Source organism: Pseudophryne corroboree, chromosome 10, assembly GCF_028390025.1.
Source record: "Pseudophryne corroboree isolate aPseCor3 chromosome 10, aPseCor3.hap2, whole genome shotgun sequence".
NCBI lineage: Eukaryota > Metazoa > Chordata > Amphibia > Anura > Myobatrachidae > Pseudophryne > Pseudophryne corroboree.
This window is the reverse complement of record NC_086453.1, coordinates 40,336,162-40,363,398: the sequence shown is the minus strand read 5'-3', so window position 1 is coordinate 40,363,398 and position 27,237 is coordinate 40,336,162. Positions and strand designations below refer to the sequence as shown.

Here is a 27,237-nt window from a genome sequence, read left to right as displayed (position 1 = left end):
AGGTTCTCCACACTTCTCCTGGATTCCACATCTGCAGATCATTGGCGTAGCAAGAGTCCCCTGCGAGCCGAGACCGACATGGAAGATATCCTTGCAGTCAGCGTACCCAGGTCCTTCATGGATTCCACCATGAACCCCGCAGAATCCTGTATGTTACGTAAAAATAATTCAATGTCACTTCTATCCAGTGAATCCAAATCCTCCAGTAATGTGCCTGACCACTTTACTATAGCTTTAGAGATCCATGCACAGGCAGTAGTAGGCCTCAACGCCACCTCTGAAGCAGTGTTTATGGATTTGAGTGTAGTGTCCATCTTACGATCCGCCGGTTCTTTTAAAGCGGTAGATCCAGGGACAGGTAAAACCACTTTTTTCGACAGTCTGGAAACAAACGCGTCAACTATGGGTGGGTTTCCCCATTTTTTCCTATCTTCCTCAGGGAAGGAAAACGCAACCAGAACCCTTTTTGGGATCTGGAATTTTTTCTCTGGGTTTTCCCAGGATTTTTCAAATAAAGCGTTTAATTCTTTAGACACAGGGAAGGTTAGCGAGGCTTTCTTATTGTCTGAAGTAAGCCTCCTCAACCTGCTCAGGTATTATGTCAGTAATATTAACACATCTCTAATGGCCTCAATCATGAGCTGCACCCCCTTAGCCAGGGATGCCGCCCCCCTCAGCCCATCCCTGTCACCAACTGCCGTGTCAGAGTCGGTATCTGTGTCATCTTGCATAATCTGGGCAAGTGCACGGTTTTGTGGGTATATATTCTAGGGGATTTTGAAGGAATAGGGACAGAACCTGACCAAACCGCCATAGATTTCTTTAAAACCTGAGTTTCAGTCTCAGTATTAGCTAGAGATCTGACAGTTCATACCCTTAAGATTGGTCAACCAATCAGGCTCATTAATAGGGATCTGAGATAATACATTACATTCCTGGCACATGGAATGGACTCCTCTGGAGAAGAAATGTCCTCTGCAGCGTAGGAGACAGAGTCCCTAGACATGGCTATGTGAGACAACAAACACACACACACACACACACACAGGGAAATGTCAGACACAGTTTCTCCCCAAGCATGCCACAAAGAAACAGAGATTGGAGCCAACCCACACACAGCGCTTTCTTAGGTAGATACAATACCACTACTTGGCACTTACTGTGTACCTTAATAGACTACACAGTATTTACACAGCCTCACCCCCCCCCCCCCCCTTCTACAATTCCCTGGTACCGCACAGGATAGCTGGAGTTGCTTGAAGGGACAGCTCTCCCTGTCAGCATGTCTGTAGGGGATCTGCAGGCAGGAAAATGGCGCTGAACGCTGCTGGGTCTGCTCTTCAGTGCTTTATACTGGCCTGAGGATTGTTGCTGGCAGTGTGACCGCAGTCTCTGAAAGGCTTGCGACCAGTGTAGGGCATAGGCGCTGGCTCAGGGCGCCCCTCACAGCGCCGCACTATGTACCGCTGAGCCTCCGGAGCGCAGTTAATACTGCGCTCCTTCCCTGTTGCCGCCATCTTCACACCGGCTTCCCGCTTGTCAGGGGGGCCGGTGACTCACTCGCCACCGGAATCTTCTGGCTCTGTTAGGGGGTGGCGGCATGCTGCAGGAGTGAGCGGTCGCCTGGGGCTGCTAACGATCATCACCCTCAGGAGCTCAGTGTCCTGTCAGCGGAGATAGTGGCTCAGACCTGCAGGGCAGACACTACTCCCCCCCTAAGTCCCACGAAGCAGGGGGGCTGTTGCCAGCAGCCTCCCTGTGCCTAAATAACTCTTAGAAAAAAATAAAACTAAAGAAGCTCTAGGAGCTCCCCTAGCTGTGACCGGCTCCTCCGGGCACATTCTCTAAACTGAGTCTAGTAGGAGGGGCATAGAGGGAGGAGCCAGCCCACACTCTCAAACTCTTAAAGTGCCAGTGGCTCCTAGTGGACCCGTCTATGCCCCATGGTACTAATGTGAACCCCAGCATCCTCTAGGAAAACCAGTTTCACAAATTGTAGCTGACTTGAAAAGGCAAAAGGTCATCTAGACAAGGTCTGCCACACAACCTGTAATAGTGCAAGTTCCCCCCAAGCACCTCTTCCTCCCATCTATTAGTAATACGCAGCCTTCAGTTCCTTGTGTCTGGCAGATCTCACCCATCACACCAAACGTTATACTAACACATAGACACACAGTACTAAGCTGTCAGACAGTCTTCAGGTTGCCTGACCAAGCCTAGCTCATGGACGAAAAAAAGAGCAAAGGGTGGACCGTATCAGTGCACATGTTCACTACCCTTTCCCCCCCGTTTCCTGCTATGTATAGTATGGTAGGAGGTAACCCCTCTCAACAATAATTTCAGATATTCCAAATTGGAGAGGGTATCCGACTAACACTGTGCAGTTGGCTATCCCATTACTAGAAACCTAGCTACTGGATACATGTCGCTATTGTGGGGCCACAAAATAGACGCTGTATATTGAATTATGAAGGGAATCTCCAAATACAGATTCTGGGAGATCACTTGCATTTCTCACCGCACAGGCCTCTGTTCTAACAAATTCCAAACTATTAAGGCCCCATACACTAGTACGATTTGGCCCTTTTCTACATGATTTTGACCCACCGGGTGAAAAGTGTCAAATCTTGTGTCCTTTACTTCCGATTCTGACCCGATGTGCGGTCTCATGCGCATCGCACTGGATCCAGAGATTGTCACTGCTGCACCAAGGATACATTGTATCCCGGAGCACTGAATGGGAGCGCATGTGAAACATTGTATGCAAAAATAGGATTTTAATACTTACCGGTAAATCCTTTTCTCTTAGTCCGTAGAGGATGCTGGGGATGCTTCAAGAACCATGGGGTATAGACGGGATCTGCAGGAGACATGGGCACTTTAAGACTTTAAATGGGTGTGAACTGGCTCCTCCCTCTATGCCCCTCCTCCAGACTCCAGTTATAGGAACTGTGCCCAGGGAGACGGACATTTCGAGGAAAGGATTTATTTAACGTTTTAACTAAGGTGAGATACATACCAGCTCACACCTCAAACCACGCCGTACAACATGGCATTCAACAACAACGCATGCAACGGCGTGACCAACAGTAGTCACGGACTGACTGAACTTAACTCAACATGAGCGTAACTACAACCAACTGCAGGTACAGGCCGCACTGGGACGGGCTCCCAGCATCCTCTACGGACTAAGAGAAAAGGATTTACCGGTAGGTATTAAAATACTATTTTCTCATACGTCCTAGAGGATGCTGGGTATGCTTCAAGAACCATGGGGTTTATACCAAAGCTCTAGAACGGGCGGAAGAGTGCGGATGACTCTGCAGCACCGATTGACCAAACAAGAGGTACTCCTCAGCCAGGTATCAAACTTGTAAAACTTCGCAAAGGTGTTTGATCCCGACCACGTAGCCGCTCGGCAAAGCTGTACTGCCGAGACCCCATGGGCAGCTGCCCAGGATGAGCCCACCTTCCTAGTAGAATGGGCCTTCACAGATTTTGGTAACGGCAATCCTACCGTAGAGTGAGCTTGCTGAATCGTATTACAGATCCAACGAGCAATAGTCTGCTTGGAAGCAGGAGCCCCAATCTTGTTGGGAGCCCACAGGACAAACAGAGCCTCTGTTTTCCTAATTTGAGCTGTTCTGGCGACATAGATTTTCAAAGCTTTGACCACATCGAGGGACTTAGATTCCATCAAAGCGTCAGTAGCCACAGGTACCACAATAGGCTGGTTTACGTGAAACGATGAAACCACCTTTGGCAAAAATTGCTGACGAGTTCTCAACTCCGCTCTATCAGCATGGAAGATTAAATAGGGACTTTTGTGAGACAAAGCCGCCAATTCAGAGACCCGCCTTGCGGACGCCAAGGCCAACAACATGACTACTTTCCAAGTAAGGAACTTAAACTCAACCTTACGCAAAGGTTCAAACCAATGAGATTGCAGGAACTGCAACACCACATTCAGATCCCATGGCGCCACAAAGGGAGGTTGGATGTGTAGTACGCCTTTCACGAAGGTCTAAACTTCTGGAAGGGAGGCCAATTCTTTCTGAAAGAAAATTGATAAGGCCGAAATTTGTACTTTAATTGAGCCCAACTTTAGGCCCGCATCCACACCAGCTTGTAAAAAATGAAGTAAACGCCCCAGCTGAAATTCCTCCGTAGGAGCCTTCTTGGATTCACACCAAGACACATATTTTCTCCAAATACGGTGGTAATGCTTTGCCGTTACTTCTTTTCTAGCCTGAAGAAGTGTGGGAATGACTTCACTGGGAATACCCTTCCGGGCTAGGATTTGGCGTTCAACCGCCCCGCCGTCAAATGCAGCAGCGGTAAGTCGTGATACACGCACGGACCCTGTTGTAACAGGTCCTCTCGTAGAGGAAGAGGCCAGGGATCTTCTACGAGCAACTCCTGAAGATCTGGATACCAGGCCCTCCTTGGCCAGTCTGGAACAATGAGTATCGCCAGAACCCTTGTTCTCCTTATGATCTTTATCACCTTTGGAATGAGTGGAAGTGGAGGGAACACATATCGACGGAAACACCCACGGTGTCACTAGGGCGTCCACAGCCATCGCTTGAGGGTACCTTGACCTGGAACAATATCTCTGAAGTTTCTTGCTGAGGTGGGACGCCATCATGTCTATTTGAGGTATTCCCCAACGACTTGTCACTTCTGCAAAGACCTCTTGATGAAGACCCCACTCTCCTGGATGGAGATCGTGTCTGCTGAGGAAGTCTGCTTCCCAGTTGTCCACTCCTAGAATGAACACCGCTGACAGAGCGCTTGCATGTTTTTCCGCCCAGCGAAGAATTCTCGAGGCCTCGGCCATTGCCGCTCTGCTCCTTGTTCCGCCCTGGTGGTTTATGCTTAATTCCAGAATGTTTATGTGAAGACAAGCTTCCTGGCTTGACCATTTTCCCTGAAAATTTCTCCCCTGTGTGACTGCTCCCCAGCCTCGGAGACTTGCATCTGTGGTCACCAGGATCCAATCCTGAATCCCGAACCTGCGTCCCTCCAGAAGGTGAGAACTGTGCAGCCACCACAGAAGGAAGATCCTGGTTCTGGAAGATAGGAATATTTTCCGGTACATGTCCAGGTGAGACCCGGACCACTAGTCCAGCAGGTCCCACTGAAACACCCTGGCATGGAACCTGCCATACTGAATGGCCTCATAGGCCGCCACCATCTTCCCCAGCAACCGAGTGCATTGAAGAATCGACACTCTTGCCGGTTTCAGAATCCGTTTTACCATGTTCTGTATTTCCAGAGCCTTTTCCACTGGAAGAAAAATTCTCTGTAATTCTGTATCCAGAATCATACCCAGGAACGACAACCGTGTCATCGGAACCAACTGTGATTTTGGCAAGTTTAGGAGCCAACCATGTTGTTGCAGAATCGTCAGAGAGAGTGCAACGTTTTTCAGCAATTGTTCCTTGGATCTCGCCTTTATCAGGAGATCGTCCAAGTACGGGATAATTGTGACTCTCTGCTTGCGCAGGAGAACCATTATTTCCGCCATAACCTTGGTGAAAATCCTCGGAGCCGTGGACAGACCAAACGGCAACGTCTGAAATTGGTAATGACAATCCTGAACAGCAAACCTCAGGTATGCCTGATGTGGAGGATATATGGGAACGTGTAAGTAGGCATCCTTTATGTCGACCGACACCATAAAATCGCCCTCCTCCAGACTGGAGATCACTGCTCGGAGAGATTCCATCCTGAATTTGAAACTTTTTAGAAAGAAATTGAGAGATGTTAGGTTCAGAATCAGTCTGACCGAGCCATTCGGCTTTGGTACCACGAACAGACTCGAATAAACCCCCCCCCTGTTGTGACGGGGGTACCGTGACAATGACTTGATTTTGACACAGCTTTAGTATCGCAGCGCATACCACCTCTCTTTCTGGAAGAGAAGCTGGCAAGGCTGATTTGAAAAATCGGTGAGGGGGCATGTCCTGGAACTCTAATTTGTACCCCTGGGTTACTATTTCTAATACCCAAGGATCCAGGTCCGAGTGCACCCAGACCTGACTGAAGAGCCTCAGACGTGCCCCCACTGGTGCGGACTCCCGCAGAGGAGCCCCAGCGTCATGCGGTGGATTTGGTAGAAGCCGGAGAGGACTTCTGCTCTTGGGAACTTGCCACAGCCTGTGACCTTTTTCCCCTTCCTCTCGCAGCAAGGAAGGAGGACCCTCGTCCTTTCCTATATTTATTGGGCCGAAAGGACAGCATCTGATAGAGGGGCGTTTTCTTCTGTTGTGCAGCAACATAAGGTAAAAATGTCGCCTTACCCGCGGTAGCCGTAGATACCAGGTCAGTGAGGCCGTCACCAAACAAGACACTACCGTTAAACGTTAACGACTCCATCGCCTTCTTAGAGTCAGCCTCAGCATTCCATTGATGAATCCACAATGCTCTTCTTGCTGAGACTGCCATGGCATTGGCCCTTGATCCCAAAAGGCCAATATCCCTTACAGCTTCCTTTAAATATGCTGCAGCATCCCTGATATGACCCAGAGTCAAAAGCACATTATCCCTGTCTCGGGTATCTACCTCAGATGACAAGTTATCTGCCCACTTTTCAATAGCGCTACTCACCCATGCCGAAGCAACGGCAGGCCTGAGTAGCAAACCCGTAGTGACATAAATGGATTTTAGTGTATTTTCCTGCTTACGATCCGCAGGATCCTTTAGGGCTGCCGTGTCAGGAGACGGAAGCGCCACCTTTTTGGATAGACGCGATAAAGCTTTGTCTACCGTGGGGGTTGACTCCCACTTTTCCCTGTCCCCAAAAGGAAACTGATATGCCACTGGAATTCTTTTGGGAACCTGTATCTTCTTGTCAGGATTTTCCCAAGACTTTTCAAAAAGAGCGTTCAGTTCATGAGAGGGAGGAAATGTTACCTCAGGTTTCTTTCCTTTATACATACAGACCCTAGTATCAGGAACAGCAGGGTCCTCAGTGATATGTAACACTTCTTTTATTGCCTCAATCATGTACTGAATGCTCTTAGCCAGTTTTGGATTCAATCTGTCATCACTATAGTCGACACTGGAATCAGAGTCCGTGTCGGTATTTGTATCTGCTATCTGGGTAAAAGCACGTTTCTGTGACCCCGAAGGGGTCTGAGCTTGAGACAATGCATCCTCCATGGATTTTCTCCATGTCTAGTTCTTAGACTCAAATTTATCAAACCTCTTAGACAACCGAGTCACATTTGCATTCAAAACACTCAACATATTTACCCAATTGTCCGTCGGCGGTGCCGACGCGGTCACTCTCAGTCTTTTCTGTCCCCACTCCAGCCTCCTCCTGGGAAGAGCACTCAGCCTCAGACATGTCGACACCCACAACCACACTGGGGCTATAGGAGACAGACCCACAACAAAGCCTGTTAGAGAGACACAGAGGGAGTTCTGCCAGCTCACAACCCAGCGCCTATCCCGGTACTGAAGCGAGTAAAAACACTGCCCAGACCTGTTAGCGCGCGCAATATATATATATATATATATATATATATATTATATTATATTTATAATAAGATTTTACTCACCGGTAAATCTATTTCTCGTAGTCCGTAGTGGATGCTGGGAACTCCGTAAGGACCATGGGGAATAGACGGGCTCCGCAGGAGACTGGGCACTCTAAAAGAAAGATTAGGTACCATCTGGTGTGCACTGGCTCCTCCCTCTATGCCCCTCCTCCAGACCTCAGTTAGGATACTGTGCCCGGAAGAGCTGACACAATAAGGAAGGATTTTGAATCCCGGGTAAGACTCATACCAGCCACACCAATCACACCGTATAACTCGTGATACTATACCCAGTTAACAGTATGAAAATAAGAATTTACTTACCGATAATTCTATTTCTCATAGTCCGTAGTGGATGCTGGGAACTCCGTAAGGACCGTGGGGAATAGCGGCTCCGCAGGAGACTGGGCACAAATAGAAAGCTTTAGTACTACCTGGTGTGCACTGGCTCCTCCCCCTATGACCCTCCTCCAAGCCTCAGTTAGGATACTGTGCCCGGACGAGCGTACACAATAAGGAAGGATTTTGAATCCCGGGTAAGACTCATACCAGCCACACCAATCACACCGTATAACTTGTGATCTGAACCCAGTTAACAGTATGATAAACAGAGGAGCCTCTAGAAAAGATGGCTCACTACAACAATAACCCGATTTAGTTAACAATAACTATGTACAAGTATTGCAGACAATCCGCACTTGGGATGGGCGCCCAGCATCCACTACGGACTATGAGAAATAGAATTATCGGTAAGTAAATTCTTATTTTCTCTGACGTCCTAGTGGATGCTGGGAACTCCGTAAGGACCATGGGGATTATACCAAAGCTCCCAAACGGGCGGGAGAGTGCGGATGACTCTGCAGCACCGAATGAGAGAACTCCAGGTCCTCCTCAGCCAGGGTATCAAATTTGTAGAATTTAGCAAACGTGTTTGCCCCTGACCAAGTAGCTGCTCGGCAAAGTTGTAAAGCCGAGACCCCTCGGGCGGCCGCCCAAGATGAGCCCACTTTCCGTGTGGAATGGGCTTTTACAGATTTTGGCTGTGGCAGGCCTGCCACAGAATGTGCAAGCTGAATTGTACTACAAATCCAACGAGCAATAGTCTGCTTAGAAGCAGGAGCACCCAGCTTGTTGGGTGCATACAGGATAAACAGCGAGTCAGATTTTCTGACTCCAGCCGTCCTGGAAACGTATATTTTCAGGGCCCTGACTACGTCCAGCAACTTGGAGTCCTCCAAGTCCCTAGTAGCCGCAGGTACCACAATAGGCTGGTTCAGGTGAAACGCTGAAACCACCTTAGGGAGAAATTGAGGACGAGTCCTCAATTCTGCCCTATCCGAATGAAAAATTAGGTAAGGGCTTTTATAGGATAAAGCCGCCAATTCTGACACGCGCCTGGCTGAAGCCAGGGCCAATAGCATTACCACTTTCCATGTGAGATATTTTAAGTCCACAGTGGTGAGTGGTAATGTGATTTTAGGAACCCCAAAACCACATTAAGATCCCAAGGTGCCACTGGAGGCACAAAAGGAGGCTGTATATGCAGCACCCCTTTGACAAACGTCTGAACTTCAGGAACTGAAGCCAGTTCTTTTTGGAAGAAGATCGACAGGGCCGAAATTTGAACCTTAATGGACCCTAATTTTAGGCCCATAGACAGTCCTGTTTGCAGGAAACGACCCAGTTGAAATTCCTCTGTAGGGGCCTTCCTGGCCTCGCACCACGCAACATATTTACGCCAAATACGGTGATAATGCTGCACGGTTACATCCTTCCTGGCTTTGATCAGGGTAGGGATGACTTCATCTGGTATGCCTTTTTCCTTCAGGATCCGGCGTTCAACCGCCATGCCGTCAAACGCAGCCGCGGTAAGTCTTGGAACAGACAGGGTCCCTGCTGGAGCAGGTCCCTTCGTAGAGGTAGAGGCCACGGGTCCTCCGTGAGCATCTCTTGAAGTTCCGGGTACCAAGTCCTTCTTGGCCAATCCGGAGCCACGAGTATAGTCCTTACTCCTCTCCTTCTTATGATTCTCAGTACCTTGGGTATGAGAGGCAGAGGAGGGAACACATACACTGACTGGTACACCCACGGTGTTACCAGAGCGTCCACAGCTATTGCCTGAGGGTCCCGTGACCTGGCGCAATACCTGTCTAGTTTTTTGTTGAGGCGTGACGCCATCATGTCCACCTTTGGTTTTTCCCAACGGTTCACAATCATGTGGAAGACTTCTGGGTGAAGTCCCCACTCTCCCGGGTGGAGGTCGTGCCTGCTGAGGAAGTGTGCTTCCCAGTTGTCCACTCCCGGAATGAACACTGCTGACAGTGCTATCACATGATTTTCCGCCCAGCGAAGAATCCTTGCAACTTCTGCCATTGCCCTCCTGCTTCTTGTGCCGCCCTGTCTGTTTACGTGGGCGACTGCCGTGATGTTGTCTGACTGAATCAGCACCGGCTGACCTTGAAGCAGAGGTCGTGCTAGGCTTAGAGCATTGTAGATGGCCCTTAGCTCCAGGATATTTATGTGAAGTGATGTCTCCAGGCTTGACCACAAGCCCTGGAAATTTCTTCCTTGTGTGACTGCTCCCCAGCCTCTCAGGCTGGCATCCGTGGTCACCAGGACCTAGTCCTGAATGCCGAATCAGCGGCCCTCTAGAAGATGAGCACTCTGCAACCACCACAGAAGAGACACCCTTGTCCTTGGAGACAGGGTTATCCGCTGATGCATCTGAAGATGCGATCCGGACCATTTGTCCAGCAGATCCCACTGGAACGTTCTTGCGTGGAATCTGACGAATGGAATCGCTTCGTAGGAAGCTACCATCTTTCCCAAGACTCTTGTGCATTGATTCACTGAGACTTGCCCTGGTTTCAGGAGGTTTCTGACCAGTTCGGATAACTCCCTGGCTTTCTCCTCCGGAAGGAACACCTTTTTCTGGACTGTGTCCAGAATCATCCCTAGGAACAGAAGACGTGTTGTCGGAATCAGCTGCGATTTTGGGATATTTAGAATCCAGCCGTGCTGCCGTAGCACTACTTGAGATAGGGCTACTCCGACTACTAACTGTTCTCTGGATCTTGCTCTTATCAGGAGATCGTCCAAGTAAGGGATAATTAAAACGCCTTTTCTTCGAAGAAGAATCATCATTTCGGCCATTACCTTGGTAAAGACCCGAGGTGCCGTGGATAATCCAAACGGCAGCGTCTGAAACTGATAGTGACAGTTTTGTACCACAAACCTGAGGTACCCTTGATGAGAAGGGTAAATGGGGACATGGAGGTAGGCATCTTTGATGTCCAGAGACACCATATAGTCCCCCTCTTCCAGGTTCGCGATCACTGCCCTGAGTGACTCCATCTTGAATTTGAACCTCTGTATGTAAGTGTTCAAAGACTTCAGATTTAAAATTGGTCTCACCGAGCCGTCCGGCTTCGGTACCACAAACAGCGTGGAATAATACCCCTTCCCTTGTTGCAGGAGGGGTACCTTGATTATCACCTGCTGGGAATACAGCTTGTGAACTGCCTCCAATACTGCCTCCCTGTCGGAGGGAGACGTTGGTAAAGCATACTTCAGGAACCGGCGAGGGGGAGACGTCTCGAACTCCAATTTGTACCCCTGAGATACTACTTGCAGGATCCAGGGGTCCACTTGCGAGTGAGCCCACTGCGCGCTTAAATTTTTGAGACGGGCCCCCACCGTGCCTGAGTCCGCTTGTAAGGCCCCAGCGTCATGCTGAGGACTTGGCAGAAGCGGGGGAGGGCTTTTGTTCCTGGGAAGTGGCTGTCTGTTGCAGTCTTTTTCCCCTTCCTCTGCCCCGGGGCAGAAAAGAGGAACCTTTTGCCCGCTTGCCCTTATGGGGACGAAAGGACTGAGCCGGATAAGACGGCGTCTTTTTATGTTGAGAGGCTACCTGGGGTAAAAATGTGGATTTCCCAGCAGTTGCCGTGGCCACCAGGTCCGATAGACCGACCCCAAATAACTCCTCCCCTTTATAAGGCAATATTTCCATATGCCGTTTAGAGTCCGCATCACCTGACCACTGTCGCGTCCATAATCCTCTTCTGGCAGAAATGGACAGCGCACTCACTCTTGAAGCCAGAGTGGAAATATCCCTTTGTGCATCTCGCATATATAGAAATGCATCTTTTAAATGCTCTATAGTCAACAATATACTGTCCCTATCCAGGGTATCAATATTTTCAGTCAGGGAATCCGACCAAGCCACCCCAGCGCTGCACATCCAGGCTGAGGCGATTGCTGGTCGCAGTATAACACCAGTATGTGTGTATATACTTTTAAGGATATTCTCCAGTTTTCTGTCACCTGGTTCCTTGAGGGCGGCCGTATCAGGAGACGGTAACGCCACTTGTTTTGATAAGCGTGTGAGCGCTTTATCCACTCTAGGGGGTGTTTCCCAACGCGCCCTAACCTCTGGCGGGAAAGGGTATAATGCCAATAACTTTTTAGAAATTATCATTTTTTTATCGGGGGAAACCCACGCTTCATCACACACCTCATTTAATTCGTCTGATTCAGGAAAAACTACAGGTAGTTTTTTCACACCCCACATAATACCCTTTTTAGTGGTACCTGCAGTATCAGAAATGTTTAACACCTCTCTCATTGCCGTGATCATGTAACGTGTGGCCTTACTGGAAGTCACGTTTGTCTCCTCACCGTCGACACTGGAGTCAGTATCCGTGTCGACGTCAGTATCCACCACCTGAGGTAACGGCCTTTTTAGAGACCCTGATGGTTTTTGAGACGCCTGGACAGGGACTAGCTGATTAGTCGGCTGTCTCATGTCATCAACCGTCTTTTGTAAGGAGCTGACACTGTCACGTAAATCCTTCCATAAAGCCATCTACTCAGGTGTCGACTCCTTAGGGGGTGACATCTCTATTATAGGCAATTGCCCCGCCTCCACATCATTTTCCTCCTCATACATGTCGACACAAACGTACCGACACACAGCACACGCACAGGGAATGCTCTGACAGAGGGAGAGTATGCCAGCACACACCAGAGCGCTATATATAGATATAGGGACAACCTTATATAAGTGTTTCTCCCTTATAGCTGCTGTATTGTTAATAACCCGCCAATTAGTGCCCCCCTCTCTTTTTTACCCTGTTTCTGTAGTGCAGGACTGCAGGGGAGAGTCAGGGAGACGTCCTTCCAGCGGAGCTGTGAGGGAAAAAAGGCGCCTGTGTGCTGAGGAGATAGGCTCCGCCCCCTTCTCGGCGGCCTCCCGCTTTTTGTGAAAATCTGGCAGGGGTTAAAATTCATCCATATAGCCCAGGAGCTATATGTGATGTATTTTTAGCCAGCCAAGGTGTTTCTATTGCTGCTCAGGGCGCCCCCCCCTAGCGCCCTGCACCCTCAGTGACCGGAGTGTGAAGTGTGCTGAGAAGCAATGGCGCACAGCTGCAGTGCTGTGCGCTACCTTGTGGAAGACAGGATGTCTTCTGCCGCCGATTTGCCGGACTCTTCTTGCTTCTGGCTCTGTAAGGGGGCCGGCGGCGCGGCTCCGGGACCGAGCTCCAAGGCTGGGCCTGTGAGCGGTCCCTCTGGAGCTAATGGTGTCCAGTAGCCAAGAAGCCCAATCCACTCTGCACGCAGGTGAGTTCGCTTCTTCTCCCCTTAGTCCCTCGATGCAGTGAGCCTGTTGCCAGCAGGTCTCACTGAAAATAAAAAACCTAAACTAAAACTTTCACTAAGAAGCTCAGGAGAGCCCCTAGTGTGCACCCTTCTCGTTCGGGCACAAAAATCTAACTGAGGCTTGGAGGAGGGTCATAGGGGGAGGAGCCAGTGCACACCAGGTAGTACTAAAGCTTTCTATTTGTGCCCAGTCTCCTGCGGAGCCGCTATTCCCCATGGTCCTTACGGAGTTCCCAGCATCCACTAGGACGTCAGAGAAATATAACTGAGCCTCTCAACAGATGGCTCAACAATAACCCTTTAGTTAGGCAATAACTATATACAAGTATTGCAGACAATCCGCACTTGGGATGGGCGCCCAGCATCCACTACGGACTACGAGAAATAGATTTACCGGTGAGTAAAATCTTATTTTCTCTGACGTCCTAGTGGATGCTGGGAACTCCGTAAGGACCATGGGGATTATACCAAAGCTCCCAAACGGGCGGGAGAGTCCGGATGACTCTGCAGCACCGAATGAGAGACATCAAGGTCCTCCTCAGCCAGGGTATCAAATCTGTAGAATTTTGCAAACGTGTTTGCCCCTGACCAAGTTGCAGCTCGGCAAAGTTGTAAAGCCGAGACTCCTCGGGCAGCCGCCCAAGATGAGCCCACCTTCCTTTGTGGAATGGGCTTTTACTGATTTAGGATGCGGCAATCCAGCCGCAGAATGCGCCAGCTGAATTGTGCTACAAATCCAGCGAGCAATAGTCTGCTTAGAAGCAGGAGCACCTATTTTGTTGGGTGCATACAGGATAAAAAACGAGTCAGTTTTCCTGACTCCAGCCGTCCTGGAAATATAAATTTTTAAGGCCCTGACTACGTCCAGTAACTTGGAATCTTCCAAGTCCCTAGTAGCCGCAGGCACTACAATAGGTTGGTTCAAGTGAAAAGCTGATACCACCTTAGGGAGAAACTGGGGACGAGTCCTCAATTCTGCCCTATCCATATGGAAAATCAGATAAGGGCTTTTACATGACAAAGCCGACAATTCTGACACACGCCTGGCCGAAGCCAAGAACATGACCACTTTCCACGTGAGATATTTCAGATCCACAGTTTTAAGTGGCTCAAACCAATGTGATTTCAGGAAACTCAACACCACGTTGAGATCCCACGGTGCCACAAGAGGCACAAAAGGGGGCTGAATATGTAGCACTCCCTTTACAAAAGTCTGAACTTCAGGCAGTGAAGCCAGTTCTTTCTGGAAGAAAATCGACAGAGCCGAAATCTGGACCTTAATGGAACCCAATTTTAGGCCCATAGTCACTCCCGACTGTAGGAAGTGCAGAAAACGACCCAGCTGAAATTCCTCTGTTGGGCCTTCCTGGCCTCACACCACGCAACATATTTTCGCCAAATACGGTGATAATGGTTTGCGGTTACTTCTTTCCTGGCTTTTATCAGCGTAGGAATGACTTCCTCCGGAATGCCCTTTTGCTTTAGGATCCGGAATTCAACCGCCACGCCGTCCAACGCAGCCGCGGTAAGTCTTGGAACAGACAGGGCCCCTGCTGTAGCAGATCCTGTCTGAGCGGTAGAGGCCATGGGTCCTCTGATATTATTTCTGTAAGTTCTGGGTACCAAGCTCTTCTTGGCCCATCCGGAACCACGAGTATCGTTCTTACTCCTCGTTTTCTTATTAATCTCAGTACCTTTGGTATGAGAGGCAGAGGAGGGAATACATAAACCGACTGGTACACCCACGGTGTCACTAGAGCGTCCACAGCTATTGCCTGAGGGTCCCTTGACCTGGCGCAATATCTAGTTTTTTGTTTAGGCGGGACGCCATCATGTCCACCTGTGGCCTTTCCCAACGGTTTACCAACAGTTGGAAGACTTCTGGATGAAGTCCCCACTCTCCCGGGTGTCGGTCGTGTCTGCTGAGGAAGTCTGCTTCCCAGTTGTCCACTCCCGGAATGAACACTTCTGACAGTGCTAAGACATGATTTTCCGCCCATCGGAGAATCCTTGTGGCTTCTGCCATCGCCATCCTGCTTCTTGTGCCGCCCTGTCGGTTTACATGGGCGACTGCCGTGATGTGGTCTGATTGGATCAGTACCGGCTGGTTTTGAAGCAGAGGCCTTGCCAGACTTAGGGCATTGTAAATGGCCCTCAGTTCCAGAATATTTATGTGTAGGGACGACTCCTGACTTGACCAAAGTCCTTGGAAATTTCTTCCCTGTGTGACTGCCCCCCAGCCTCGAAGGCTGGCATCCGTGGTTACCAGGACCCAGTCCTGTATGCCGAATCTGCGGCCCTCTTGAAGATGAGCACTCTGCAGCCACCACAGTAGAGATACCCTGGTCCTTGGAGACAGGGTTATCAGCCGATGCATCTGAAGATGCGATCCCGACCACTTGTCCAAGAGGTCCCACTAAAAAGGTTCTTGTATGGAACCTGCCGAATGGAATTTTGCTTCGTAAGAAGCTACCATTTTTCCCAGGACTCGTGTGCAGTGATGCACCGATACCTGTTTTGGTTTCAGGAGGTCTCTGACTAGAGATGACAGCTCCTTGGCTTTCTCCTGCGGGAGAAACACTTTTTTCTGTTCTGTGTCCAGAACCATCCCCAGGAACAGTAGGCGTGTGGTAGGAACCAGCTGTGACTTTGGAATGTATAGAATCCATCCGTGCTGTTGTAGCACTTCCCGAGATAGTGCTACTCCGACCAACAACTGCTCCTTGGACCTCGCCTTTATAAGGAGATCGTCCAAGTACGGGATAATTAAAACTCCCTTTTTTCGAAGGAGTATCATCATTTCTGCCATTACCTTGGTAAAGACCCCCGGTGCCGTGGACAGTCCAAACGGCAGTGTTTGGAATTGGTAATGGCAATCCTGTACCACAAATCTGAGGTACTCCTGGTGAGGATGGTAAATGGGGACATGTAGGTAAGCATCCTTGATGTCCAGGGATACCATGTAATCCCCCTCCTCCAGGCTTGCAATAACCGCCCTGAGCGATTCCATCTTGAACTTGAATTTTTTTATGTATGTGTTCAAGGATTTCAAATTTAAAATAAGTCTCACCGAACCGTCCGGTTTCGGTACCACAAACAGTGTGGAATAGTAACCCCGTCCTTGTTGAAGTAGGGGCACCTTGACTATCACCTGCTGGGAATACAGCTTGTGAATTGCCTCTAGCACAGCCTCCCAGCCTGAGGGAGTTGTCGGCAAGGCAGATTTGAGGAAACGGCGGGGGGGAGACGCCTCGAATTCCAGCTTGTACCCCTGAGATACTACTTGAAGGATCCAGGGATCCACCTGTGAGCGAGCCCACTGATCGCTGAAATTTTTGAGGCGGCCCCCCACCGTACCTGGCTACGCCTGTGGGGCCCCCGCGTCATGCGGTGGACTCAGAGGAAGAATTTTGGATTCTGGGAACTGGCTGACTGGTGCCGCTTTTTCCCTCTTCCCTCGTCTCTGTGCAGAAAGGAAGCGCCTTTGACCCGCTTGCTTTTCTGAAGCCGAAAGGACTGTACCTGATAATACAGTGCTTTTCTTAGGCTGTGAGGAAACCTGAGGTAAAAAATTTTCTTCCCAGCTGTTGCTGTGGATACGAGGTCCCAGAGACCATCTCTAAACAATTCCTCACCCTTATAAGGCTCTATGTGCCTTTTAAAGACAGCATCACCTGTCCAGTGTCGGGTCTCTAATACCCTCCTGACAGAATGGACATTGCATTAATTCTGGATGCCAGCCGGCAAAATATCCCTCTGTGCATCCCTCATATATAAGACGACGTCTTATGTTCGCAAAATAGTATCCCTGTTTGACAGGGTTACAGACCACGCTGCAGCAGCACTATCTGCAGGTCTCAGTCTAGTACCTGAGTGTGTAAATACAGACTTCAGGATAGCCTCCTGCTATTTATCAGCAGGTACCTTCAAAGTGGCCGTATCCTAAGATGGCAGTGCCACCTTTTTTGACAAACGTGTGAGCGCCTTATCCACCCTAGGGGATATCTCCCAGCGTAACTTATCCTCTGGCGGGAAAGGGTACGCCATCAGTAACTTTTAGAAATTACCAGTTTCTTATCGGGGGAACCCACGCTTTTTCACACTTCATTCACTCATTTGATGGGGGAACAAAACACTGCCTGCTTTTTCTCCCCACACATAAAACCCTTTTTTAGTGGTACTTGGGTTAATGTCAGAAATGTGTAACACATTTTTTATTGCCGGGATCATGTAACGGATGTTCCTAATGGATTGTGTATATGTCTCAACCTCGTCGACACTGGAGTCAGACTCCGTGTCGACATCTGTGTCTGCCATCTGAGGGAGCGGGCGTTTTTGAGCCCCTGGTGGCCTTTGAGACGCCTGGGCAGGCGCGGGCTGAGAAGCCGGCTGTCCCATAGCTGTTACGTCATCCAGCCTTTTATGTAAGGAGTTGACACTGTCGGTTAATACCTTCCACCTATCCATCCACTCTGGTGTCGGCCCACAGGGGGCGACATCCCATTTATCGGCATCTGCTCCGCCTCCACATAAGCCTCCTCATCAAACATGTCGACACAGCCGTACCGACACACTGCACACACACAGGGAATGCTCTGACTGAGGACAGGACCCCACACAGCCCTTTGGGGAGACAGAGAGAGAGTATGCCAGCACACACCAGAGCGCTATATAATGCAGGGATTAACACTATAACTGAGTGAATTTTCCCCAATAGCTGCTTGTATAAACAATATTGCGCCTAAATTTAGTGCCCCCCCTCTCTTTTTAACCCTTTGAGCCTGAAAACTACAGGGGAGAGCCTGGGGAGCTGTCTTCCAGCTACACTGTGAAGAGAAAATGGTGCCAGTGTGCCGAGGGAGATAGCTCCGCCCCTTTTTCGCGGACTTTTCTCCCGCTTTTTTATGGATTCTGGCAGGGGTAATTATCACATATATAGCCTCTGGGGCTATATATTGTGATTATTTTGCCAGCCAAGGTGTTTTTATTGCTGCTCAGGGCGCCCCCCCCCAGCGCCCTGCACCCTCAGCGACCGGAGTGTGAAGTGTGTATGAGGAGCAATGGCGCACAGCTGCAGTGCTGTGCGCTACCTTGGTGAAGACTGAAGTCTTCCGCCGCCGATTTTCCGGACCATCTTCATGCTTCTGGCTCTGTAAGGGGGACGGCGGCGCGGCTCCGGGAACGAACACCAAGGACGGGTCCTGCGGTCGATCCCTCTGGAGCTAATGGTGTCCAGTAGCCTAAGAAGCCCAAGCTAGCTGCAAGCAGGTAGGTTCGCTTCTTCTCCCCTTAGTCCCTCGTTGCAGTGAGCCTGTTGCCACCAGGTCTCACTGTAAAATAAAAAACCTAACATATACTTTCTTTCTAGGAGCTCAGGAGAGCCCCTAGTGTGCATCCAGCTCGGCCGGGCACAGAAATCTAACTGAGGTCTGGAGGAGGGGCATAGAGGGAGGAGCCAGTGCACACCAGATAGTACCTAATCTTTCTTTTAGAGTGCCCAGTCTCCTGCGGAGCAGTCTATTCCCCATGGTCCTTACGGAGTTCCCAGCATCCACTAGGACGTCAGAGAAATATATATATACAGGTTGAGTATCCCTTATCCAAAATCACAAATTTTTTGTTCCCCTGCTGAGATAATGACACATATAGGTGTATCTTATCTTATTTATCTATATAATATATCTATATGTACACATAATATATAAGTCACTATCTCAGTAGGGGACCCAAAAATGTGGAATTTTGAATAAGGGATACTCAACCTGTATATATTATTTATATATATATATATATATATATATATATATATATATATATATATATATATATATATATATATATATATATATATATATATATATATACACACACACATACATACATACACACACATCAATTTAGCACCAAATCACTTGTCGTCCCCCCGTTTTGCACCCTGTTACTTGTACAGCAGTGTGGAGGTCAGGGCCAGCGTCTCTGCAGCTTTTGTGAAGAGAAAATGGCGCTGGTCAGAGCTGTGTGGGCTAAGCCCCACCCACTACATGGCGCGCTTCAGTCCCGTTTAAATTTATATTTATACTGGCGGGGGTCCCTTAACTAGTGCCTAGGCACTGTTTTAACGTATGCCAGTGCTGTTTAAGGTATTCATGCTGCCCAAGGCGCCCCCCCCTGCGCCCTGCACCCTGCAGTGTCGTGTTATGTGTGGGAGCATGGCGCGCAGCGCGGTACCTCAAACGCTTCTACTGCCGTCACTGAAGTCTTCTGATCTTCTCATACTCACCCGACTTCTGTCTTCTGGCTCTGTGAGGGGGGTGACGCCGCGGCTCCGGGAACGAGCAGCTAGGCGTACCAAGTGATCAGACCCTCTGGAGCTATTGGTGTCCAGTAGCCTAAGAAGCAGAGCATTGAAACTCAGAGAAGTAGGCCTGCTTCTCTCCCCTCAGTCCCACGATGCAGGGAGCCTGTAGCCAGCAGGTCTCCCTGAAAATAATAAACCTAACAAAAGTATTTTTCCGAGAAACTCACTAGAGCTCATCAGTGTGTGACCAGTCTCTCTGGGCACAGAATCTAACTGGAGTCTGGAGGAGGGGCATAGAGGGAGGAGCCAGTTCACACCCATTTAAAGTCTTAAAGTGCCCATGTCTCCTGCGGATCCAGTCTATACCCCATGGTTCTTGAAGCATCCCCAGCGTCCTCTAGGACGTATGAGAAATGACCGTATACTATGTATCATAGGCGATATAGCCGCCGGCAGGGAGTTGCCGAGGTATGGCCACCTTTAGAGAACTCAGAGGCCAGACCAGCAAACAAACATCCAAGGTGGGGATAGGGTTAGAATAAGGCTTCTGAGGGAGCTAGGGTTAGGGATAGGGGCACAACACTCATCCGGGAATACCGCTCATCAGATGTCTCCTCACGCAACTGGAAGACGCCGCTGTGGAATCCACTGCTGCCTGGTAAAGATAACGCATCGCTAGACCACAAGGTTTGTGAATAGTCTATCATGCCTGTCATCTGTGTAGACCTGATGCATGTCATCATAACTTTTGACCGAACAGCCCAGACACTCCCAGGGAAGCCAGCCCAAAAAGATAACAGCTTGCCAACATCAGTTTGAAACGTTCCCTGAAAACACAGCTGTTCATCAAAGCCTATCTGCTCTCCTCTCACTCATGATGCGGGCCAGGTCCGTAGAGGTGTGCATGACGCGGGCCGGGTCCGTAGAGGTGTGCATGACGCGGGCCGGGTCCGTAGAGGTGTGCATGACGCGGGCCGGGTCCGTAGAGGTGTGCATGACGCGGGCCGGGTCCGTAGAGGTGTGCATGACGCGGGCCGGGTCCGTAGAGGTGTGCATGACGCGGGCAAGGTCCGTGGAGGTGTGCATGATGCGGGCAAGGTCCGTGGAGGTGTGCATGATGCGGGCAAGGTCCGTGGAGGTGTGCATGATGCGGGCAAGGTCCGTGGAGGTGTGCATGATGCGGGCAAGGCCCGTGGAGGTGGATTGATGGGACGGGGATTTTAGAACTTACAGATGAGAGCCAAAAGGGTTTATTCCAACTTATTACAAACATAGACACAGAGAAATCCCTATAAAGACGTTTTCTGTACCCAGAAATACTGGAATGACTTTCATTTGATGAAAGAAACTTACCGACTAACATTTTTCCACCATTAATAACATTTTAAGTACCTCCAATACTTTCCTTATGACCACAAAGCCTTCTATGGGTGGAATTCAATTGTTTGAAAAGTCGGTTGGGTGTCTTCCTGTTTATTAGATATGAATAAACAGACACCCATTTGACTTTTCAAACAATTGAAAATCCCCCTATATGTTCCGGCTATCTCAGTTGACACATTTTTGGGGTTTTGGATGGTTTAGTTACTTTTTGCTTTTCTCGTTCGCTATTTGCAGAAAAGTTGCGCAAGCTCGCCGCAGGTACAGAAAATGGGCATTTCTAATTGAATATTGCTTTTTGTGGGTGCACGCAATTACGCAATGTATGAAAGTTTCATGGAACAAACTCACTCCTAACTGAATTGATCCCCAAGACTCTCTTAGGGGTATAGTAACTCAGCTGCATTTTTCCAAATCCACTGATCATTGGCGGCTTTGCCCGATAGTTTTAAAAGGGCCTAATTCATATCTGACCGCAGCAGCAAATGTGTTAGCAAATGGGCAAAACCAAGAGCACTGCAGGTGGGGCAGATGTAACATGTGCAGAGAGAGTTAAATTTGGGTGGGGTGTGTTCAAACTGAAATCTAAATTGCAGTGTCAAAATAAAGCAGCCAGTATTTACTATGCACAGAAACAATATAACCCACCCAAATCTAACTCTCTCTGCACATGTTACATCTGCTGCCCCCTGCAGTGCACATGGGCCCTCATTCTGAGTTGATCGCTCGCTAGCTATTTTTTGCAGAGCAGCGATCAGATAGTTGCCGCCTATGGGGGGAGTGTATTTTCGCTTTGCAAGTGTGCGAACGCTTGTGCAGCAGAGCGGGACGAAAACGTTTTTGGCAGTTTCTGAGTAGCTCAGGACTTACTCAGTCCTTGCGATCACTTCAGCCTGTCCGGTCCCGGAATTGACGTCAGACACCCGCCCTGTAAATGCCCAGACACGCCTGCGTTTTCCCTACCCCTCCCAGAAAACGGTCAGTGGACACCCATAAACGCCCTCTTCCTGTCAATCTCCTTGCGATCGGTTGTGCGAATGGATTCGTCGCTAGAAGCATTGCACAGAAACGATGCCGTTTGTACCCGTACGATGCGCGTGCGCATTGCGGAGCATACGCATGCGCAGTAGTAACCTGATCGCTGTGCAAAATGGCAGCGAGCGATCAACTTGGAATGAGGGCCATGGTTTTGCCCATTTGCTAACAAATTTGCTGCTGCGATCAGATCTTAATTAGACCCTTACGCATGGATCTCTCTGTGTGTATGCCCCACAGCGAGAGCGATGCGCGGCGCTATCGCCGGTACTAGATTGGCATCACGCTGTGTGCTGAGCGGGGGAGAGATGTGTGCTGAGCGGTCTGACCTAGATCGCCCAGCACACATCTCTCCCCGTGCTCTCCCGTGTGTACTGGCCTTAAGTCTATAAGTTCTCATGAGCAGGACCCTTCACCCTCTCCCTGCACTATCCGCCACTTCCAGTGCCCTCCCAATCAGTCGATGTCGATGATCCTGTCTGCCCATAATCCTGTTTAATGTCACTTTGTTCTTTTGTTATTATTAACTCACTGTTTAAATTGAGATTCATTTGGTGTGATGTGCTGTTCCAGAATATTGCAAGCGTTGAGGGTACAGCAACTGGAAGACACGAGGGCAGCTGAGCATCGGCAGTACATGAATCCAATCCAACTTGGTAGTGCCACAGAAATAAATGATAATAGTATCCCCTCGGTTTTATACCCTTTTAAGATATAAACCTCGGCTTGGACGCTGGACACAGAATACAGGTTGAAGCCAGGGTTTCAGTACTCAGTTATTCCCGGGCCGTTACCCTTCACACCGGACTCGATTCTTCCGTCTAGCAGTGGACGCTTAAAGATGATGTCATCTCCAAGTGCTACTGTCCCCACCAATGAACTCCTTTTAGGCATGTCTAGAGTACCGGGTTAAACCTTTCACACATAAACCGGGGCACTGACCAGAGTTGGAGTCCTGGGAATAATCCTGGTTGCGGAACCAGGACTGACAACCCAGGTCTGACCCTTAGACTTAAGCAGGACCTGGGTCTTCTCGCCGTCCCCCGCCAATACCCTGGGTTTTCGCTTATGTCTGAAAGGGGTATTAGAGGGAATAAGTTCAGCATTAAGACCAACAGGAAATAAATGTCTGTGTACGTCTCACACTGGTACAGAAAGTAAGCCTCTGTCTCTTCAGAAAGAATATCTGGCGATTCTTCCCACTAGAAACGTGTCTCAGAAGTGAGGGATTGAAAGCAGCAACTGATCTGTCTCCGCTCAGTCATTTACATACAAATCATCTGCTTCTAGTGACAGCTGCTTCTTATTCATCATCACAGACGACACTTCATCTGCAGAGCGATCAGAGAAGGAAGCAACAGATAAGCCAGCGCCACAAGTGATTTACAGCTCAAGTCACCTCATTAGTTCCTAAAAGTCAAAGACCCAAAGAGATTTTCCGCCAAAGTACAGAGAAAAAAAATGAATAAATAAAAATTGTGTATTTCTATTATGCTCATAAAACACAGCAGTTCGTATAATGGTACGGTGTTACTGCGAGATATAAGGACATCGGAGGTGTACGGACTGTGGGACATCAGACGGCAAGCTCTTTATACTGTTACCACAATCTAACTGTGTGCCATAAACTGAGCCACTATTTATTAAATGACATTTTATGACTACACTGCAGAAGCTGCAATTGTCCCTTCATACAATGTACTAATAAAAATGTAGTTATTTGTAGAGAACGCTGAAGACATAAAAATGAAATGTATTAATAAAAAATGAACCGCAATTCATCAGCTGGTTTACAGACAATTTGTTCTCCGACCGGAAAAAAAAATTAACAATGTCTGGTATAAATGTATGAGGTCTCTAACAGCAGCACTAATGATTTAAACTAGCAAATATATTATCCGGTTATTGAGCACAAGATTTAATAAAAAGGAAAATAAACATGGGCATACCATAAAAAGATAAAAGTAGCCTCCATCTCCCCTGTGCTTCAAATCGGCTCCACTGCTTTCCTCGGCAACTCAACCACCACCGCTGAACCCAATACTTCTCCTAGACACCGCTACCACCACTGCTCTCCCGGACAACCTCTACCACCAACATCTCCACTAGTCTCCCCAACACCTCTACCACCAATGCTCTCTCAGACACCTCCACTGCTCTCCCGAGCAACCTCTACCACCACATCCGCCATTTACCCAACACCTCTCAAGACAGCTCAACTGCTCTTCCCTATCACCTCTACCACCACAACTCTCCCAAACAACCTCTACCACCACCATTCTACCCAACACCTCCACTACTCTCCCAAACATCTCTACCACCACTGCTCTCCCAAAAACTTCTACCACCACGTTCACTGTAACCAACACCTCCACCACTCTACCTGACACCTCTTCCACCACTGCTCTACCACTCTCCCTAACCCCACCACCCCTCTTTCAGACACCTCTGCTACCACTGCTCTCCTTTACACCTCATAATGCTCTCCCAAGCACTTCCACCATTCTCCCCAAAACCTCTGCCACCACCACCGCCGTTTTCCCAGACACCTCTACTCCCATCATTCTTGGACACTGCTCTCCTAGACCCACTCCTCTCCTTACGCTGTCCCAGGCACATCCCATTGCTCTCCCCGACACCTACTTCACCACCACCCCCATATCTCATTGTTCTTCCCCACCACCATCCCCTGCTCTACTCCTGCTTTCCCAATCATCAATCACTGCTTCGACATCTCACCCTCTTCTCCCTCTCTCCTTCCATCTCATCCCATGAACAACTGATCCTTCTCATCCCCGGCCAACTCCCCAGCTCTTATTTACCCCCCCCCCCCCCCCCCCCCTCACCATTTTCCACCCCAATCCGCCTTCCTCTGCTCTCCGACAGCTATCTCCAAGTACACTGCCCCACATCTACTGCTGCTCTCCCAGCCATCATCCTTGCTCTGTCCCCACTGAACTACTTCCCACCGCTCTACCGCTCTCTGGCAGGACCCTACATCACCTGCTGCTGCCCCTCTTCATGGATCTCCATCTTGCCATCTCCCACTGCAGTGCCAGTTTTTCCAGCAACAATCTCCCTCTGCATGAGCACCAACTCAACTGCTTCCTTATCTCCCGCCGCCCTCACTGCTCTACCAATCACCTGTCTCTCACCCTGCCATCTCCCAGTGCCCTCGCCACCTCATTCTCTGCACTATCCTGTACCACCAGCTGTCATGACCCCATCATCTTCACTGTACAGCCCCAAGCTCGCATTGCCTTATACCCACTACTACTCTCCCTCATCAATATACTGTCCTCCCCATCCAAAATTCCTCTCCATACACCCCCTCCCATCATCTCTCGGAGATATATCCTAACTCCCCCACCCCTCGTCATCGCTCAGTGCTTTTTTCTACACCAACCACCCCCAAATTATCGCCTGCTGCCCCGGTCTATGCCCAGACACCAGTTGCTCCTTTCTCGACCACTCTGTCATCGCCGGATGTCTTGCCCCCCTGTGCGATCTCTTGCTGCTCAGCCCCACAGTCTTCCTCATCTACCCAGCTGCACTTCCCCCCGACGACGAGTTGATAACCCCACATAAAAAGAATGTAACACTGGTGCAATATACACATTGCTGGGCAATCGCTAGTTAATGGGGACAGCCCAGTTGGCACAGTGGTTAGCATTACTGACTCACAGAACTAAGGTGATGTGTGTGGGGTTTGCATGTTCTTCCTGTTACCTCCCACACTACAAACACATACAGGTAGCTGGCAGACATCACCCTAGTGTGCCCCTGTGGTAGGGAATATAAACTGCAAGCTCCACTGGGCAGCACTTTCCCCTGACACAGAGCCCCAGCCCCGTACCGTGCACTCTCCGGGCACGGATTATCCACCCTGATCCCAGTCTCACCTTCACCGCGTAGTCTATGACCCTTTTGACACCGACCAGAGCCCTCAGCGCCATGTTTCCAGCAGCCTCAGTGTCTCAGGTGAAGGTCTCCCAGCAGCCGGCCGCCAGCCAATCACATCACGCGGCCGAGCTTCAGCCAACCGGCCGCCGGTATAGTCACCCAATCACAACCAAGGGCGCCGGTGACGGCAACGCGTTTCCACGCGCCGACCAATCCCTGTGACAGACGTCACCCGCCAGCGAGTCACTAGAGGGCAGCGTGGGCTGCCGGGGCCGCCATGTTTGATTTGGGCACAAAAAGGGTATCTTTAGGACGTCTGTGGGGTATATGCAATTGCGGTCGAATTCGCGGCAATTTTCGCCGTTTTTTAATTCGACCAAATTCGCCAGGTGAATTCCGGAAGGTGGCTTCCGGAATTCACCATATTCAATGAAAAACGGATTCGCCAGAATCGCGGGCGAAAATCGGCCGATTTTAAAAAACGGTAAAAACGGGAAAAACCCGGAAAAAAAAATGGCGTGGGGTCCCCCCTCCAAAGCATAACCAGCCTCGGGCTCATCGAGCTGGTCCTGGTTCTAAAAATCCGGGGAAAAATTGGCCAGGGATCCCCCGTATTTTTAAAACCAGCACCGGGCTCTGCGCCTGATGCTGGTGCCAAAAATACGGGGGACAAAAAGAGTAGGGGTCCCCCGTATTTTTAACACCAGCATCGGGCTCCACTAGCTGGACAGATAATGCCACAGCCGGGGGTCACTTTTATGCCGTGCCCTGCGGCCGTGGTATCAAATATCCAACTAGTCACCCCTGGCCGGGGTACCCTGGGGGAGTGGGGACCCCTTCAATCAAGGGGTCCCCAGCCACCCAAGGGCCAGGGGTGAAGCCCGAGGCTGTCCCCCCCCATCCAATGGGCTGCGGATGGGAGGGCTGATAGCCTTTTGTGATAATAAAAAGATATTGTTTTTTCCAGTAGTACTACAAGTCCCAGCAAGCCTCCCCCGCAAGCTGGTACTTGGAGAACCACAAGTACCAGCTTGCGGGAGTAAAACGGGCCCGCTGGTACCTGTAGTACTACTGGGAAAAAAATACCCAAATAAAAACAGGACACAGACACCTTGACAGTAAAACTTTATTACACACTACCGACACACACATACTTACCTATGTTGACACGCCGACTGCCACGGTCTCCGACGATCCGAGGTACCTGTAAAAAAATTATACTCACCTTCCAGCGTCCAGAGGTACATCCTGGTCCAGAGAGATAATCCACGTACTTGGCAAAAAAAAAAAACGAACACCGATCCAGCGGACTAATGAAAGGGGTCCAATGCTTTCACATTAGACCCCTTTCCCCGAATGCCGGGACATCACGTGACTCCTGTCACTGATGTCCCTTCAGCCAATCAGGAAGCG

General features: G+C 49.6%; 1 protein-coding gene across 1 annotated transcript in view; it reads right to left on the bottom strand.

The window, feature by feature from the left end:
- Positions 1-25,941, bottom strand: part of ETFB (electron transfer flavoprotein subunit beta) — a 107,883-nt gene extending 81,942 nt beyond the window's left edge. The window contains exon 1 of the mRNA XM_063942316.1: positions 25,824-25,941. Within this exon, the coding sequence (XP_063798386.1) occupies positions 25,824-25,877 (54 nt within the window). The 5' untranslated portion in view covers positions 25,878-25,941. The remainder of the gene's footprint in view (positions 1-25,823) is intronic.
- Positions 25,942-27,237: the final 1,296 nt, after the last annotated feature.